General features: G+C 39.1%; 1 protein-coding gene across 4 annotated transcripts in view; it reads right to left on the minus strand.

Moving 5' to 3' along the window:
* CA12 (carbonic anhydrase 12) overlaps positions 1–16,593 on the minus strand; it is a 76,825-nt gene extending 60,232 nt beyond the window's left edge. For 2 of the 4 annotated variants that reach the window (XM_074234341.1, XM_074234340.1), the window contains exons 1-2: positions 16,350–16,592; positions 7,571–7,591 (exon numbers count right to left, since the gene is read on the minus strand). In XM_074234341.1, the coding sequence (XP_074090442.1) occupies positions 7,571–7,591; positions 16,350–16,437 (109 nt within the window). In that variant the 5' untranslated portion in view covers positions 16,438–16,592. Of the gene's footprint in view, positions 1–7,570; positions 7,592–16,349 lie in introns of all 4 variants that reach the window. The other 2 variants (XM_074234343.1, XM_074234339.1) reach the window with 2 other exon arrangements.
* Positions 16,594–17,873: the final 1,280 nt, after the last annotated feature.

Here is a 17,873-nt window from a genome sequence, read left to right on the forward strand (position 1 = left end):
AAGCATTGGAAATTTTTTCTTGGACCTTTATTTACAAGTATTTTTCATTTACAGTAATACACTATTAGAGCTAAAAAGGATGATTGGAGGTCCAGCACCCTCATTTTACAGGTTAATTGGATCAGTTAATTTAGCAACTGAGCTAGGTCTAGACTCACAAGTGGTCTCCTGTCTACTAGTCTCACATCTCACCAATACATTGCCATAGTCAAGCAGCTGTAGCAGAATTTATGTTTGACTTTTTTTTTTTAAGTAGCAATGGCTTGTGTAAAACCATCTACATTTTTTCATGCCTCAACAGTAATAAAAGCACAATACAACTCTGGTTGTCTCCTCCATCACCATGAATAGGGAGTCAGTCATCATGAGGGAAACAGTTCTGTCTGCCTTGAAGTTGTGGCCTGGAGACCAGTCATCCAAATTTGTGTCCTGGGGAGTTATTTTATGAAGTCAGTCTGATGAGTTACTCTCCAAAAATAGATTCCCCTCTTCACATACTTCTACAAGGACATTATTATGTGCTCGAGGCTATAGGAGTCTTCCAGAACAGATGATGACTCAGCAATGTTTATGGGGAGTCCTACACGTACCAGGTTTCAATTAACTTTGTATTTTCCCTGGCAACCACTTAGCCTTGTGAATGCCAGTACCTCATGAGGATTTTCTTGAATGAATGAATGAATGAATGAATGAATGAATGAATGGAAATTGGGCAATGTGCTGTGAGGTATTAGATTTAAAATGGCTCATTGAGTAGAAGCCCTACATATTCAGAAACAAACTGAACCCAGACTGTGCTGCTGCCAGCTCCAAGCAATTCTGGGCCTCAGTGAAAGGCTGTTGCTGATTGCCTTTTCCTCCACCCCACTCTGCTATAGGGTAACTCTTTACCTAATTTACTTTTTGTGTTCACTACATGAAATCTTTGTATCATCCAACTGTGCCTGCCCTTGGCTTTCTCGACTAAGATCTGCTCTAGTACAAAGTCCTCACCTCTATAGAAGAAGGGTGACACTGAAAAGGGGCAATGGCTTTTTCCAGTTGATGGTTTGGAAAAATATATTTCTGGAAGCTGTCCCCTATGCCTGGACTGCTCTCTTTTCTTACATTTTCCTCTTGGAGTCACAATTACATAGATTTACAACTGGAAGAAATCTCAGAGGTCACCAGTCCAACCCTTCATTTAATAAATGAGTACACTGAGGTCAAGGAGGGTGAGTGATTTGCCTGAGATTCCACAGATAATAAGAGACAGAGTTAAGACTTAATTAAACCCAGGTCCTCTGGATACATACAAGAGTTCTTTTCCACTGTAACATCCTACCTTGCTTTAGAAGGATCTAGGTGGTATAGTGGATAGTGTATCGGGCTTGGAGTCTGGAAGAGTTGTGTTCAAATCTGGTCTCAACCCCTGGGCAAGTCACTTAACCTCTGTTTGCCTCAGTATACTCATCAATAAAATAGAGATAATAATAGTTTCTTCCTCCCAGAGCTGTTGTGAGGCTCAAATGATATTTATAAGGCATTTTGCAAAACTTTAAGTGCTGGGGTGGCTAGGTGACTCAGTGGATAGAGCACCAGCCCTGGAGTCAGGAGTACCCGAGTTCAAATCTGGCCTCAGACACTTAATAATTACCTAGCTGTATGGCCTTGGGAGAGCTGCTTAATCCCATTGCCTTGCAAAAAAAACAAAACAAAACTTCAAGTGCTATATAAATGATAGCTATTATTATTACTATAGTTCCATTCAATGCTCACCTCAGAAACCACTAATTACATCCTTCCCCCTCAAAATTTTGTATTTACTTTTCTGAGTACACATTGTCTCCCACTCCTCCTAGGATATTAAGTGCCTTGAAGTCAGGAACTACTTTGTCTTCAGATTCCCAAAACAACCCCTTGCAATCAACCAAAAATGATTTACTAACTATTTACTGTGTGCCAAGACTAAACGTTTGTTAAATCGAAATGGATTGTCGATATGGTCTGAGGGAGGCCCTCTACTTCAGGGAGTACTCTAACAAGTCTTCAAGCACCAGTATCACCTACACACACACACACACACACACACACACACACACACACACACACACACACACCCCTACACCTACCTCTGAAGAGGGCTTGGCATATAAATATGTAAGTTCCTCCATTCTCTAAGTAACAACCTTTACTTTGAAGTCATATTCTTTATTAATCATTAAACGATATATCTTAGAAACAAGTAGAGAGGGAAAAGCAAGTACATCTATCCCGTTATAAAACTATTTTTTAAACAAAAATAAATACCCAGCAATATAGAGACTTTCAATCATCATTACAACAAACAAACCTCTTAACAGTTGCCATTCAACTCCAATCCTCTATCTTTTAGAAACCCTGGCTTCAAGATTCAGCCTATCCAACTCTCAGAAAGAGGTTGTCCTTTCTTAGTCCTCCATCTTTTTTAGTCTCCCCTTTCAAGGTTACCTTCCATCTATCTTGTGTGTACCTATTTCTTTATACAGTATTTCTATATTAGAATGCAAGTTTCTTAAAGGCGGGAGTCTTTTTTGAATACCTAGCAGCTTAGTACCTTGCCTTCTTTGTAGAGATTATGTTCTTAACAAATGTTTGTTGTTTAAGCGCTAGATACAATATTGAAAATTTCACCTCAGGATTTCCCTTGAGTACCTACTAGACTAGAACTTAGTGATATATAAGATGCTAATTTGGGGTTTCCATCTAAGTGAGTTACAATTATCTATCTAAAACAAGGGTTCTTTTACCTAGAATCTGTGAATTTTAAAAAAAAATTAGATATTTCAATAAAATTAGTTTCATTTATAATCCTATATATTTTGTTTTATACATTTACAAAATTTTTCTGAGAAGGGACCCATGACAATAAAAAACGTTAGGAAGTCCTGATCCAAAAGAAGGAAAAGGTAATTTCTTTGGACAGTAGCTGACTAGAACAATGCCAGATAGTCTCCTCCAAGCTACCTCAACTGGTTTGGTTAAAATCCTACTTTAGAAACATGAGCTAATTTCTCCAGGTCTCACCAAGGTGTTGTTTTGGTCATAGAAAATGCTGGTGCTTGCAGTAATCTATGCTTATCTAGGCCAAGGAAATTGATAGGATCATTAGAGGCAGGTAATAATTTTCCACTTAAGTGACCCAATAAAAGTCATTTAGAAATCCATTTTGGGCCTGTGGTTGTATAAGGTTTAGTTATGTTTTGTGACTAATGGGCCTTAAGCAAAGTGAGAATTGAATAGAAATATTTCAAGTTAAGTTAAAATGTAATCTGTTGTACTGTTGTCAGACACGAGATGGTCCCCAAGAATGTGGTAAGTAGGATTAAAATATAACTTTCATTTAACAATGATGGCAAACGATAGAGGTTATGGCATGCTTCAGATCACCACCACAACAGCTGACAGGAGACCAGAAGATGGATCATGGCGGTACAAAAAGCTGCCACATTATTTTTTTTTAAGTTTTTGTAGGGCAAATGGGGTTAAGTGACTTGCCCAAGGCCACACAGCTAGGTAATGATTAAGTGTCTGTGTCTGGATTTGAACTCAGGTACTCCTGACTCCAGAGCCAGTGCTCTATCCACTGCGCCACCTAGTTGCCCCCCAAAGCTGCTACATTTAATCATTCTTGTCTGAATGAAGAAAAAGTGGTGAAAGTAGAACAGAAATGTGAATCTCTATTGGTATCTCTGAACTGAGGCATCAGATACTTGAATTTAGAGCTGGCAGGGACCTTAGAAGTCACCTTAACCAAACTTATTATTGTACAAATATAACATTGAAAATTTTACCTGAGGATTTCCCTCAGGTGAAAACTGAGGGAAACTGAGACCTGGAAAACATGAAGTGACCTTCCCAAGTTCTCAGTTTTCATTCCCTGACTTCAAACCCAGGACCTCTGACTCCACAACCAATGTTCTTGGCATTATATCACACTGACCCCTATCTTTTACTATTGCTTTAAAGCAAACCAAGGTTCATCCACACTTCCTCAAAGTCACTTAACCTCTATTTGCTTCAGCTCCTCATCTGTAAAATAGGGATAATGATAACACCTATTTTCCAGATAGGATAAGAATAAAATAAGGTATTTATAATGTGTGTAGTACCTTAAAGTCCTACATAAATTCTAACTACTATTATTGAGACTGCTGGATGGCACAGTAGATAGAGCTCTAGACCTCTTAACAGTTGCCATTCAACTCCAATCCTCTATCTTTTAGAAACCCTGGCTTCAAGATTCAGCTTATCCTACTCTCAGAAAGAGGTTGTCCTTTCTTAGTCCTCCATCTTTTCTAGTCTCCTCTTTTAAGGTTACCTTCCATCTGCTCTGTTTGTATCTTGTGTGTACCTATTTCTTTATACATTATTTCTATATTAAAATGTAAGCTTCTTAAAGGCAGGAGACTTTTTTTGAATACCTAGCAGCTTAGTACCTTGCCTAATGACTTTGTGATATTAGGTAAGTCATTTTTCTTCTGTTTCTGTTTCTTTATCTTTAAAATAGGGATAGTAATGACACCCATTGCTAGGCTTCTTGTCAGCATAAAATGAGACTGTATTTGTAAAGTACTTCTCAAACTTTAAAGAGATATATCAATTCTCAGCTATTACCATCATCATCATCATCATCATCATCATTATAATTATTATGAGAAGTCAAGCGAATGAGAGCCTTAAATAGGATCGTGTGGAGGGAATGGGTTGAGGAAATGCTAGCACTATATGGTATACATTAATTTAAATAGTATTAATAGTTTAGATCTATATTCTTTATTTCAAAGAAGAACTACTAACCTTTCATGAATGAATGATTCCTCAAAGAAAAATATTCAGGATATTGGACATTTTAGTTTGAGCCAAGAGCAACTAACCTTGAAGGGGATAAGTAATGTGTAAGAAAGAACCTATTATTTGTCCATTTGAAATTAACAAAGATTTCCTTGAATTCCTTGGGTTCTGCAATCCTGTCCATTGTCTTCTGTGCATATATGCATGATCAAATGTTGAGCTTTTGTCAGTTCAGCAGTCACTTGGCCCAAAGCCCTTTTTTATCCAGGCATGCTAATGAATGTTGTTATGCTACATAAGCCACAAGCCCACGTGATGGGTTAAATGGCATTGACCTTGGAGTCAGTAGGACCTGACTGACACCTAGCTGTATGACCATAGGCAAATGACTTACCCTCTCGGACTCCCACTTTCCTATTTTGTGAGATCTGGAAACACACCGTGATTTCATTAGTATATGAAACTCTTAATTGAGGAAAATACCTCAACCCATGCAAGCCCATCCTTTTTCTGAAATTTAAAGTTGTCTTACCTAGAAACAGGGTGTCAAACTCAAATGGAAATGGGGCCACTTAACTATACAGAAAGATCCCTTTGGGCTACACTTTGACTTAAAAACCACATATTAGCTTTATCTATGTTCTCCTGTATTTTTATTTATTTTATTAAATATTTCCCAATTACATTTTAATATGGTTCAAACTGCATTCAGAAGGGGGTAGTGGAAGGGCTGCTAGGTGGCACAGTGGATAGAGCACTGGCCCTGGAGTCAGGAGTACCTGAGTTCAAATGTGACCTCAGACACTTAATAATTGCCTAGCTGTATGGCCTTGGGCAAGCCACTCAACCCCATTGCCTTGCTAAAACCTAAAAAACAAAACAAAACAAAACACAAAACACAAAACCAAACAAACAAAAGGGTGTAGTGGGCTGCAGTGGGAACTGTTTGACACCTCTGGTCTAGTCCGCTAAGAATGGTGAGGTGTCATGTTACCAGAAATGTATCAGAGACTAGACTCCGGTCTTCTTGTCTCAAGGCCAGTTCTCTAACCAATACTCCATGCTGATTTTCTTCTGTAAAATGGGGATAATAATAATACCAGTCCAGCCTATTTCACTGGATTGTTTTAAGGTACAAATGAGATTTTATATCCACAAATGAGATTTTTATATCCAAAATCTTTAATAGCTTAAAACTGTACTAAGACTTTGGGGGTATCATATGTTTATATGTGTGTATATGTATATGTATTTGCACATGCACATTATTTATATATATATATGCATAGTGCTCTATAAATATCACAAGATCATATTGTTAGAACTAGAAAAGATCTCAAAGGCAATCTAGTTGAGCTCTTTCTTCTTACAAATGAGAGAACTGAGACCCAAGGAATGACATGCCTAAGATCACATAGATAGTGAACATCATAGGTAGGATTTAAACCACTTTTTCCTAGAACCAGTGTGCTTTCTATTATATTAAAATAGATAAAGAAATGCTACAATGTGACTTTTACAATTTTCAGTCTGACGAAACAGCTTCTGCTGAAGTTTCAATTTGGAAATCTAGGTCAAATATTTCTCTTCCTGGACTCTGCTTCCACTGCAGTAGTTGACTACCCTGCTAAAAACATTACTGCATGCTCATGTCAACCCATATCTTCAACTTTTGCGGCTTCAAAGGAATGAAGTCTTTTTCATGAATCGTCTGATCTTGGATATTAGTAGATTTAATTTGCCCTGGGCCACTGTCCCCAATTCTGCCCTCCTGCTTGTTATACCAATGTAACCTGCATCTATCTCCTTTCTCTCACTATTTTCAAGTAGCCATTATTAATAAGCTCTGTGCTACAAATAAAATCACTGTGATAGAAGAGACCTACCTCTTATGCCTTTGGATACATGGAAAATCAGTGATGTTGCCTCTTTACTTCCCAGTCCTGTTCTGACCATTAAATAACATATTCTTTTTATTTCTACATATCAAGTAAGCTCAATTTATTTCTGGTCTTGCAATTCTGACCAAAATGACGGTCAGGAGTTTGAAAAAATCTTTGGCATTAAATTAAATCCTGTGAACATTTCACTGCCTACAGCTCAGATACTGAAGTGACAAGGCACAACAATTAGCTGATTCCTATAAATGTAATCACCAAAACTTTGTTCTCAGTCTTTGGCAGGTAGATACCTGAGAACTAATAAGAACTTCTAATTCTTTTGCTTCTTGTCTTCTTCCTCCTTCAGCCAAATTTTCAGAAAAGATTGCTTTATTCATTATTAAATGCAAAGTAAATCTATCTCTGGTAAAGAGTACCACTTTTGTGCATTCCCATCTAGAGGTTACTTGTCCAGTATCTGTGAACTCTGAACACTCCTTTTTCATAGGAATCCTTATGAGACTCTGGCAGCCATGACATGTGACTCAGAGCACTGGGCAGCTTGATAACCAAGGTTGTTCAATCCTCTGGAGAACAGTATGTAACACACACCTCCTGAGTGATAGGAAACTCATAGGGAACCAATCTTTCATAAAAGTCTTTGTATTTTCATTTAAGAATGAAAGTACTTGTGGTTCTCAACAGACTAGCTCTATGGTTGTTTCATTACACTTGCTGATTGTAATGATAAACACCCCCTCCACCCCATTCTACTATATCTCCCTACTCTCTTCAGAATATCTATATTGCTCTGCAATTCTGCCATCCTCTCTAGTACAATCCTCTCCTGATGAAAGGAATTAAAAGTCACTACTTACCAAAATAGGTCCACTTTGATCCTGCAAAACAAAATTAAAACAAGTAAGTACAAGATAAAAGAATAAGGAATTTTTAATACTGAGAAAATATGACTGGGGGAGGGGAGCATTCTAGCTGTTTTCAAGTATCTATAGGACTCTCATGTGGAAGAGGTTTAGACTTGTTCTACTAAAACCAATTAGTGGTAGTTTCATAGAGGTAGGTTCAAAGTGAGGAAAAACTTCCAAAAAATGACAAGAAGAATTTATAGTGACACAAAAATAGAATGGGTTACCTGACTAGGAAAAAATACTACTAATAGAACAACTTACCTTTAAATAGCAAAGCACCTTACAAATATTATCTCATTTCATTCTTACAACAGCCCTGGAAAAGGTTTATTTTACAGATTGAGAAACAGAGACAGACAATGCATAAAGAGACTTATTCAGAATCACACAACTAGGAATTAAGGTCAGATTAGGTCTTCTGGTGTCTCAAATGTAGTGCTCCATTCACTGTATCATCTAGCTGTCCCTTCACTGGAAGTCTTGAATCAAAGGCTAAATGTTAACTTCTGGGTAAAAGTAGGAGGGATTCTTGTCAGGTTCAAACTGGATTAGATGACCTATAAGGTTCCTCACAACTCTGAGATTCTATGATTTTGTGAACTTCTCAGTTCAGAAAATTCCAACTCAATTCAACAAACATTTATTAAGGGTCTTCTAGGTTTAAAGCCATTTATTTGCTGGATAATTGGGATTATTTTTCCCTTTTATTCTTAACTTGAGATTTCATTGACACAGGGAATTTTGCATTTAAAAAACTCTTTCAACTAAGATAGATCAGCTAGTGGTCTATAGTTTATCATTTTCTCAGTGACTGGAGCAATGAAAAGTTAAAGTGACTTGCCCAGCTAAAGTGACTCACAAAAATTATGTTAGGAGCAAGACTTGAACTTGGATTTTCCTAACTGCAACATTGGCTCTATCCATTCTACCACGCTGCCTCTCAGGCTCTAGGAATATAAAAAATAAAATTGAATTGTTTATCCTCAAGCACCTTATATTTTAATGGAAAGGAGGAGAGATTGATACGACATGAATGCAACTATATGCAAAGTAATTAAAAATATCTTTGAGAGTGAGAAACTGTTAATACCCAGGGGAAGGAGGAGGAAGCAGGAAAGGCCTTATTTAGAAAGCAACACCTTGAGCTATGTTTTGAAGGAAGGCAGTGATTTTATGACATGGTGAGGAAAGATTGTATTCCATATATGAAGACCACTCCATATAAAAACATCTGCCAGGCAAAGTTCAACTAGAATATAGAGTGTGTGAAGGGAAATAATATGGAATGAGATCAGAAATGTATGTAGGAACCAGATCTAATAAAACAGTGTCAAGCTAAGGATCTTTTTTTTTTTCAGTTTTACTCTAGAGAGAAGAGAGAATCACTGATGATTCTGGAGAAAGGTGAATACAGGTTTAAATCTATGCTTTAGGCATATTAATTTGGTAGCTGCATGGAGGAAATTGACAATGTGGTATAGAGGATTGAGAACTGACCTCTAAGCCAGGAGGACCTGACTGATGCATATTGGATGTATGGTCCTGGGAAGTCACTTGACTTCATGGTTCTCTGAGCCTATAAATTATATACAAGGTACCAATCTGCATTGGTACTCCCAGGTGTATCCTATACCAAAGAAATCAGAGGTCTTGTCCCTATCCCTAAAAGAAAGGAAGAAACTTTACCTTTTAAATACGACTTTATTGCAATAGTCGGGTCATGATGAGGGTCTGAATAAGGACTTGGGTGAATGGAGAGAGAAATTGCATAATAAAGGTAAGATCAATAAGGTTTGGTAACTGGCTAAAAGGGATGAAAGAGAGGGAAGACTCCAGGATATCTCCAAGACCATAAAACTGGGAATCTAGAAAATTGGTTGTGCCATCAGCAAGAGTTTGAAAGAATGATGGATTTGTGGAAAACATGGAATCAACACCACAATTCCACCTTGGATCTTGCTAAATTTGAGTTGCCCATCGAACAGACAGATAATAATTATTTATAGGTTCTCTCCCTCATTAGAATGCATGCTCCCTAAAGGCAGGAGCTGATTTGATCTCTCTTTGACTCCCTGGTGCTTAGCATCATGACTAGCACATAGTAAACGCTTAATAAAAGTTTGTGCTCTGACTGCCTGGAGTGTAGGATAGAGATTAGGACTGGATAGGGATTTGGGAGTTATCTACATAAAGATGATCGCTGAACCATGAGAGCTGATTAGATCATCAAGAGAGAAGATTAAGCAGAACCCTTAATTTTAAAATGAATTAAATTAAGATGAAGTTTGATTTTTGTCATATCGACTATTTTATTTATTTATTTTGCAAGACAATGGGGTTAAGTGACTTTCCCAAAGTCACAGGTAATTATTAAGTGTCTGAGGTTGGATTTGAACTCAGATCTTCCTGACTCCAGGGCCAGTGCTTTATCCACTGCACCACCTAACGTCTCCACAGATCAACTATTTTAAATAAAGATATCTGCTTTGCCTGGGCTCCTAAATAGGATCTCTGCATTTGTTTGTTTGTTTCTCTCTTAATTTGGAAATAGCTAGCTACTTGAAACTTTTTCAATGGCAACTCCAGAGGCATTTCAGAGAATCTCTAAGAGGGAAACTTTCACTTTTTGGTTATCTAGTCCTCCATTCAAGGATTTTTCTGGGACAGTAGACTTTTTTTTAGGGTTTTTTTTTGTTTGCTTGGTTTTTTGCAAGGCAATGGGGTTAAATGGCTTGCCCAAGGCCACACAGCCAGGCAATTATTAAGTATCTGAGACTGAATTTGAACTCCTGTAACTCCTGACTCCAGGGCTGGTGCTCTATCCACTGCGCCACCTAGCTGCCCCGACAGTAGACTCTTAATTCCACAACATAATCTCTGTGTTTTTGGACCTCAGTTCCCTCATACATATATAAAATAAGACAGGACAAGACCAGTAGTGTCAAACTCAAATAGAAAAGGGGCTACTACTCCATATATAAGGATCCCTGTGAGCTACATAATGAATTAGTCTTAAAATGTAGTGTTTCAGGGTGGCTAGGTGGCGCAGTGGATAAAACACCGGCCCTGGAGTCAGGAGTACCTGGGTTCAAATCCAGTCTCAGACATTTAATAATTACCTGGCTGTGAGGCCTTGGGCAAGCCACTGAACCCCATATGCCTTGCAAAAAAAAAAAAGAGAGAGAAAATGTAATGTTTCCTAAGTTTTCACTTTATTTTGTTACATATTTCCCAATTACATTTTCTTATTTTTGGTGAAGCAATCAGGGTTAAGTGACTTGCCCAGGGGTCATACAGCTATGTCAGATGACTTGATGCCAGATTTGAACTACAGTCCTCCTGATTCCAGGGATGGTGTTCTATTCACTGTGCCACTAGCTACCTCCACCCTCAATTACAATTTAATATGGTTTTTGGCTGCACTCAGGAGTGCTTTGGGGCCACATGTTTGACACTTCTGAATCTGATGATTCTAAGGTCCCTTTCATTTATATGAAGGTAAAAAAAAAAGTAATCCCAAACATAGAGTACTTGTAGCCAATAACAAGGAATTTATAGAAAAATTCTCCCCACTACTTTCTTCTATGGAGGATGACTATCTCATCCTTCGGTCTTTCCTTCCTTTTCCCCTCATTCTTATATATCCATCCTATTAATCAAATTACCTGCAGAAGAAAACCTTGCCTCTTCAACATTTTAATGTCTTTATATCTTCTGTCATTCCTTCTTCTTTCTTTTGTCTTTATATTAAAAGGTCATGTTCCCCCTGCACTTACTGAAATAAACCATACATTCTTGTCTTTGACCACATTCCTAAAAGTTCTTTCATTTTTCCTCCCTACATCTTGCCAACATTTAAACAACCTTCCAACTCATCTCTCTGTCCTAATTTCTCCCTCCTACAAATCATCCTACATGATTAGGATGTTACCTAATTACTAGGTTACTCTTTCTTAAAGACATATTTATAGGATCCCATCACTTCCTTGCTCAAAGACCTTCCCTGACTCCCTATTGTTGAATGACTGGTCATTATTCTTTAGTGTGGCATTCAAGGTCCTCCATAACCTAGTTTCAAACTACTCTTCCAGTTCTGTTTTCCAATACTGCCCCATAACACAACTGTATTCCAGAAAAAATAGATTATTAACATTATTCCAAATATATCATATCCTTTCCCCCCCTTTTATACAAGGCAATGGGATTAAGAGACATGTCCAAGGTCTTAGAGCTAGGTAATTATTAAATGTCTGAGGTTGGATTTGAATTCGGGTGCTCCTGACTCCAGGGTTGGTGCTCCATCCACTTCACCACCTAGTTGCCCCAACATCATATACTTTCTTGGCATCATACCTTTGCCAATGCCTAGACTACTCTTATCTCTCTGCCCATCCCATCTCCATATGTTGAAATCCCAGTCACGAGTGAAGATGTAGCTTGAATGTTATCCTCTTCCTTGCCCTCCTTTTATTGAGAGTGTAAGGATGGAAGTCAGGCAAAGTAATTGTGGAGGAAAGGGAGAAGGTGGCAGGAGAGAGAGGGAGTAAAGTGAAGCTTGTCCTGGAATTTCCTGAAATACTGTTCCAGGTGAGGTAATCATCAGCCAAAGAAGCTGGTCCCCCCCCCCCCTTGGGACAGAAGCTGGAGTAACACATGAATTTAAATAAACAGATTAAGCTGAGTCTTCTATTGGATTGGGAATCAATCTGAGTTTTCCATGGAGCTGTTATACAGATGTTGAGAATAGATCAAGATTGGTCCTGTGGTTTATTTTTTGTTTTTTTTAGTTTTTTGCAAGGCAATGGGGTTAAGTGACTTGCCCAAGGTAACACAGCTAGGTAATTATTGAGTGTCTGAGACCAGATTTGAACTCAGGTACTCCTGACTCCAGAGCCAGTGCTCTATACAGTGTGCCACCTAACAGCCCTGGTCCTGTGGTTTTATTAGAGATTCCCTGGTGAGGAACTTCCTAGACTAATAGACATCTGCCCCCTTCTCTTCTTCTTGTTGTAGACAGTTTTCTGCAGCCACTGAGAAGTTAAAAAAGACTTACTTAGGATCACACAGACAGTTGGTGTCAGAGATGGACCTTACACTACTACATCAGGCTCCCTCATTCTCCTGCCTTTGTTCAGGCCAGATGAACTGTTTTAGCTTCCCATTGTCATGAAAGAAGTGCTTGAAATTCTGGGGCAGCAAAACTGTTCAAGAAAGCTCCTATAGTTTGCTGACTACAGTTTCTCTCTCAGCAGAAATAGGACCAAAGAACAAAGAGAAGAGAACTGACTACTCAAGGGCTAAACAACAGAAGATCTCTTTTACTCTCTTGTGTTAATCCCTGAACATTTGTTTTCTTCAGTTATTAAGCATGATGATAGATTGTAGAAACATATGGCAGCTACTCCCACAAGGGAAGCTATGCAAAATTTGTAACAAGAGAAGGTTCTAGCCTAAATTTCCATGAATGGCAAGATATTTCCACCCCATTTTTCCTCTGGAAAAGCACAGTAAGTGCCAGTTACCTGACCCTAGACCACCAAGTAAACAGTCAATTTTCCCCTGACTAGTCTATCCTTAACCAGAGTGTTCAAATTGCACCTGCCACAAACTAAATAACTGCCAACAAGAGGATTGTTAAATATCTTTGCTGCTAACTCTAGAAGTATCCCAGGTTGAATCTTTTCTTTTATTGTGGATCTTCATCAAGGAAGGAGCAACTGCAAAATGTCTAAAAACACCTCAGTGACAGCTCTTTACCTCATCTAATGTCAGGGACAGTGAGGAGCCAAAAGGCTGACTGACACAAGGCTGGGGATTGTCTACTGTAAGGGAGTGGTATCAGAAGCTAACCTCTTGAACTGTCTTCTCTCTGAAGCTTGAGACTCTTAGGGGTGTGTGTGTTTGTGTGTGTGTGTGTGTGTGTGTGTGTATGTATGTAGGGTGTGTAGGGTGCAGTGGGGGAGGAATAATCAGCGCCTGGATAGATTTAGGAGTGGGTGGGGTGCTGAAAAGGAAGCAAAGTTAGTCTAAAGAAAAATCAAAGTTAATAAGGACTGAGTCAAAAGGGCTTAGCTTTGCCTACTTTTATAGATACTTATCAATGCCAAATCTGGTTAGTTAGCTCTCTGAGGTGATGTACCAGCCCAAGAACTGGCATGCACCTATATCACCGAAAGGGACTGTTACAATTCTTATTAAAGAAGTTTTTCCTGGAGTGGTTGCCACTCATCCCTGGAGAGATGTTGAAGAATAAACCTGGACTATAGGGGAAATTCATGTCTAAAGGCAGGACAGAACCTCCATAAAGGAAGTGAGGCAAATTTCTCATCCTAGCACCAGGTCTAGTTTCTTCTGACTAGTAAGGCCTTCTGTAAGGGAAAGAGATTTTTCCATCCTAGAGAAGGTCATCTGAGTGATTTAGGGAGGCTTGAGTAACTCAACCTTGAATGCCTGTTTGAACCTGCAAACTCACTACAGACTGGGCAAGGAAAAAACCTTGGGTATGTTCTGAAAAAAAAATGATTTGTAAAGATCTAGGTCACAGGGTTCAGGGCATTTGGAGCACCTTGTACCCACTCTCAGAACTTTCTCGATGTAACCCTATGCTGAGGCAGAGCAGCCCAGCTGCAAACTCAATTCCTCACATGAAATACAGTACAAACTGGTTTAGGCTAGACAAGATTTGGCTCTGCAGAATTCATTAAAAACCTGCCCTAAACAGCCTCATAAAGCCATAATACAAGGTTTTCTCTGCCTAGGACTTCACATTTCACCTTTTATTCACTTCTCTCTCACTCATACCATCCCCCATGCATTTTTCTTTGACATTCACCAATTTTAACAGCTCGAGGAATTAAAAACTGTGAAGTCTGGGGTAGAGAACAAACCCACAGTTTATGCCAGACTACATTCCCCCCTCTACCCCCAAGGCCTGGTCCTACACCACAGGTGTAGGGAGGGAGGTACAAGTATGTTGGACCTCATGCCCAGAGGCTTTAAAAGAGTTGAGAAAGGGGGGGCAACTATATAAAAATATGTTTTGTGGATAGGAATGAGTGCAAGGTCAGCTAACTACAGAGTGAGATGAAGAGCTCCTTTCCCTACCCTATTTCTCCTCCTCCTCCAACCCTCCCTCCTTTCGAGTCTGGAAAGTTTTTTGTTGTTTTTTTTTTTGTTGTTGTTGTTGAGGACTGGGGCAGTGAGAGGTAGCTGGCCCTCAAAGGATAAAGGTCCTTCATTCAGGGGTGTTGGGAGAATGAAAAGGACTAATGAATAGCTAGTTTTCTCTATTGTCCTGGGATGGTTAGAGAGCAGAATAAACGGGTGGGGGGGGCGGTTCTAGGATGAATATAGATCACTTACTACTCTTTCAGGCAAGGGGAAAAGGGTAAAGGAGGTTTTTTGACACACAAGATATTTAAACTTCTTCCACTTTTCATTTTAACTTCTATATCACTTCTTTCTCCCATCTCCTTACCATTTCTTCCTTACCAGAAGTTAATATGAAATGAAGCCTATCATGCCTTAACTTCATTAAGGGCAATCTCAAAGTCACTAACAATATATTCTACTATTAAGGACTCTCTGCTGACCTCCAGAATGAAAAAAGAGGCATGGAAGTTTTCTGGTCAGTGATTGAAGTGATTTTTAGCTCCCCTGCCAAGCCAGCAAAACATCCCACATGTCTTAGCTGGAGGTAGGCGTAAATCCTCTGGATTTGTAGCTCCCACAAATGACCCAGGCTGACGATCTCAGAGCATACCCCACACAGGGCAAGAACCATCATGAATTATCCATGAAATACCCATGAATTATCCATGAGCTATCTATCCATCAGTGTCAGTCTTCTCCCCCCCAGAAAAGCACTAACCCTAGGCGCTGGAGAGATTCCCCACCCCCACACTCATTCCTCACCCTCTCCAGCAGGCAAAGTTTGGCATTTTTCTCTTCTTCCAAAAATAACTTGAAACCTGTCTTCCCCCCACCCCCACCCGCACCCCCACTCCCTACACACAATGTAGCAGTTCAGCAAAATGCACTGACCCATACCTGAATCTCACGATTTAAGCTTCCAGTCCCCAATCTTGCTTTTAGATGTTATAATACTGATTAAACTCAGGAAAAAAATGAAAATAAAGTTGGGGGGAGGTTGGGGGGCTCTCTTTTCAGAGAGGATAATGATTGAGGCTAATATGCATCATCGCTCCATCTTTAAATGAAGTTCGTGGCATGAAGAATCTATCCCCTAAGGGAATGAATCTTGTCCCTGAGATCTCTCAAACCAATAAGCAATTTTCCTGCTTCTAATAAAAAGAGCATCATAAAACACTAGTCAATAATTTATTGTCTGCAGGTGGATTATGAATATTGACTTTTTTAAGTCTATAGCAATTTCTCCCCACCGGTCAGCACATTTCCAAGCTCCCTTTTGTTCAGTGCACGTTCAGGGAACATTATGGATGATTAAAACATAATTAGTAAATTCTGCCTTAACCTCCTCTTCCCACCCCCACCCCCCAGGTAAAGAATTTTAAGTAAAACTAAAAGAAACTTGATTATTTGCTGCTCTAGGGTGTACATTATTCTTCTCCATCCCCATTAGGTGAGGATAAGAGCTCCCTGTACTATTTAATATGGCATCAAGTAATTCAACTACTCAGAGATTCTCTGCACAAAATCTAAGAGCTCAGGAAGGTTAATAAAGGGGGAAAAAAGACAGCAACTTTACCATTAAGTGGTGCTGGTACAGAGGTTTGCACCTTTAAGAAAAGGATAAGCACGGTGGCCCCAGCTGCACTAAAGCTCTGGGCTGGCATGGTCAGGAAAGCTCCCGGTCTCCCAGTAGGTAGCTCACAGGATTTTTCTTTTTTTCTCACTCAGTAGAAAAGCCTCTCCTGGAAGAAGCTGAACGCGAGCACGTGTTCTCAGTTGGAGCACCGTGGCCAGCAGGATGGAGCTCCAGGCTCGCAACTCTCTTAGGGCTGTTTTTATATAGCGCTCCTGAAAGACTCAGCCCCAAACAAATGATGTCATTATGCAGGGGGAAAGCCCTGCCTCCCAGAGTTCTGGTCTTTAGGAAAGTTAGAGTTCTTATTGCCCTCTTATATTTCTAAGTGAGCCATGAGAGGACAGAGCAGGAGAAATGAATCCAACTGACAATGGGGATGGTCTGAATCCAAAATCAGGATGAATACCTGAATTCAGATCTTGTCCCAGACTCTTGTTGTGGGCAAGTCACTTAAACTGTGTTTGCCTCAGTTTCCTCATCTGTAAATTGGGAATAGCAAGAGAACCTACTACCTCCCAGGTAAAGATTGGTGTAAAGATTAAATGAGATAAGACGGTATCTGGTACCATTATATAATTGTTAGCTCTCATCATTTTTAGCTGTGTGAATTTTGGGCCCGTGACTTTACCTCTGTTAGCTTTAGTCTCCTCATCTGTAAAATGGGGTTAATAATAACACTCCAGTGGCACTAGACTACCTGCTCTTCCTCACAGAAGACAGTGTATTCTGACTTGATGCATTTTCAGCACATAAAATAGGAATTCTCTCCTTCCTCCTCTAAATCCACTGGCTTTCCTCTCTGACTTCATATCCCAGCTTAAATTCAATCTTCTACAAGAAGCCTCTTGTGAACCCACCTCTGATATTATCTGCATTTTATTCTATATGAATTCTTGTTTGCATGGACTAGTTTTCATATTGTCTTTAATGGACATGACATGTAAGTTCCTTCACAGAAGGTTTTTGACTTTTTTTTAATTCCCTGGATTTAGCCAGGGCTTGGCATGTAATAAACTCTTTTTTAAAAAAAATTATTTACTTAAGGCAATGGAGTTAAGTGATTTGCCCAAGGTCACACAACTAGGCAATTATTAAGCATCTGAGGTTGGATTTGAACTCAGGTTCCCCTGACTTCCAGGGCCAGTGTTCTATCTACTGTACCGCCTAGGTGCCCCAGCATGTAGTAAACTCTTAATAAATGCTTAAACTGACTGACTGATTACTTGCCCTGGTTTTTATAAAGATAAAACAAGATGATTTCTAAAGTGTTTCGCATTTAAAATATAATATAAATTTTAGCTACTATTAGTATTATTCATTCATGAAAGGTTCATTAAGAACTTGGGATATTGTTGCAAAAAGAGAGAGAATGGATGACCTTGAGTCCCATTTGTGAGCAGAAAATTTGAGATGGGGGATAGGGTTATGAGTAATAATGTATTTACTTATCTATAAACATGTTTT

The sequence above is a fragment of the Macrotis lagotis genome, chromosome 4 (assembly GCF_037893015.1).
Source record: "Macrotis lagotis isolate mMagLag1 chromosome 4, bilby.v1.9.chrom.fasta, whole genome shotgun sequence".
Taxonomy (NCBI): Eukaryota; Metazoa; Chordata; class Mammalia; order Peramelemorphia; family Peramelidae; genus Macrotis; species Macrotis lagotis.